This window comes from Colobus angolensis, unplaced genomic scaffold (assembly GCF_000951035.1).
Source record: "Colobus angolensis palliatus isolate OR3802 unplaced genomic scaffold, Cang.pa_1.0 Scaffold9, whole genome shotgun sequence".
Taxonomy (NCBI): Eukaryota; Metazoa; Chordata; class Mammalia; order Primates; family Cercopithecidae; genus Colobus; species Colobus angolensis.
In genome coordinates this window covers 10587759-10589639 of record NW_012122931.1, presented here as the reverse complement: position 1 = coordinate 10589639, position 1881 = coordinate 10587759, and the positions used below count along the sequence as shown (strand labels likewise).

Here is a 1881-nt window from a genome sequence, read left to right as displayed (position 1 = left end):
CATCACTGCACTCCAGCCTGGGTGACAGAGACTCTCTCAAAAAAAAAAAATTAAAAAAATAAATAAATAAATAAAGGCCTGAAACAACTAAAAAATGAAAAATAAAGGCCTGGAACAACTAAAATCCTTCCTCTGCTATCTCAAAATTGGCCAGCTTTCTGCTCAAGCAGCTCACAGGCTGGTGGAAGAAGCCTGTGATAAGTATCAAGATGAAGGCTTATGTCTGCCTGCTACAGATGTGTCCTGGGGGGAAAAAGACAAAGGGTTATGGGAGGCTGGAGGAGAGGCCCCTCATTCAGGGTAGGGAGGTTAGTGAAGGCTTCCTGGAGGAGGTGACATTGGCCTGGGGCTCTGAAAGATGGGCAGGCATTCCTCAAGCAGACAGCCTGGGAAATGGCAGTCCTAACAGAGGAACAGCAGGGACGAAGGCTTGGAGACAAAGAATGGGGCTAATGTTACCCTGTGTCTAAATTCTAGCTGTTCCATTCCAGAGCTGGGTGACCTTGATCCTCTGAGCCTGTTTCTTCTTAAGCAGATGGGATGACAATAGACCTCATTCGGGAGGCGCTCGTGCCATAGTAAGATGCCATCCCAGCTCCAGGCACATTGCATATGCTTGGCATCAGTTGCTTACTGGGCCACTGAGAGCCCTTGGTGGTCTCAGGGGATGTGGGTGGGCTGGGGTTGTTCAGGAGGTCTGGGGTGACCGTCGCCCTCCACCTGCAGGCCGCTGGAGCAACATGTACAAGCTGCCCTACAACTGGATTGGCACGGGCCACGTGGTGTACCAGGGTGCCTTCTACTACAACCGCGCCTTCACCAAGAACATCATCAAGTATGACCTGCGTCAGCGCTTCGTGGCCTCCTGGGCGCTGCTGCCCGACGTGGTATACGAGGACACCACACCCTGGAAGTGGCGCGGCCACTCGGACATCGACTTTGCCGTGGATGAAAGTGGCCTGTGGGTCATCTACCCCGCCGTGGACGACCGCGATGAGGCCCAGGCCGAGGTGATCGTCCTGAGCCGCTTGGACCCTGGCGATCTCTCGGTGCACCGGGAGACCACGTGGAAGACACGGCTGCGGCGGAACTCCTATGGGAACTGCTTCCTGGTGTGTGGCATCCTGTATGCCGTGGACACATACAACCAGCAGGAAGGCCAGGTCGCCTATGCTTTCGACACGCACACGGGCACCGACGCACGCCCCCAGCTGCCCTTCCTCAACGAGCACGCCTACACCACCCAGATCGACTACAACCCCAAGGAGCGGGTGCTGTACGCCTGGGACAATGGCCACCAGCTCACCTACACCCTCCACTTTGTGGTCTGAGTGGGGACCTGTGCTCCCGGGAGAGGGGCAGCAGTGCGGGAGGGGCTCTCCACAGCAGCTCCTGCAACTGACCCAGTCCGCAAATATTTATTGGGGGCCAGCCCAGGGCTGGGACTGGGCATGAGGTGGTCACCAGGATTGAGCTTCCTCAGCACGCAGTGGGTAATACTTGCTTCCACTTGCAGAGCCCCGTGCCAAGCACTTCCCACACACTTACCCATCTGATTCTCCCAGCACCTCCCTTGGAGGTAGAGATCATGAACCCATTTAACAGATGAGGAGACAGAGGCTCAGAGAGGCACCGTCCCTTGCCTCATGCCTCAGTTGTGATCAGGCAGGCTGTGCTCTCACGACAGCCCCATTTTACAGATGAGGACACTTCAACACGCCGTCCCCTCCCTGCCCTCCCCCATCTCCCCTGGTCTCCCTTGTTCTCTCAACTCTCTCTCCCTTCCCAGAACCACTCAGAACCAGAGGCCTTTAGGGCCAGTGTGCTGGTGTCGGGTGGAGGCCCTGGCTCTGCCTGCCATCCCGGGGCTCTGTTCTGGCT

The 1881-nt window shown here is 56.6% G+C and overlaps 1 protein-coding gene across 1 annotated transcript in view; it reads left to right on the top strand.

The window, feature by feature from the left end:
• Nucleotides 1-1497, top strand: part of OLFML2A (olfactomedin-like 2A) — a 30707-nt gene extending 29210 nt beyond the window's left edge. Inside the window, 1 exon segment of the mRNA XM_011931465.1 lies at nucleotides 727-1497. Coding sequence (XP_011786855.1) covers nucleotides 727-1331 — 605 coding nt within the window. The 3' untranslated portion in view covers nucleotides 1332-1497.
• The last annotated feature ends 384 nt before the right edge of the window (nucleotides 1498-1881 follow it).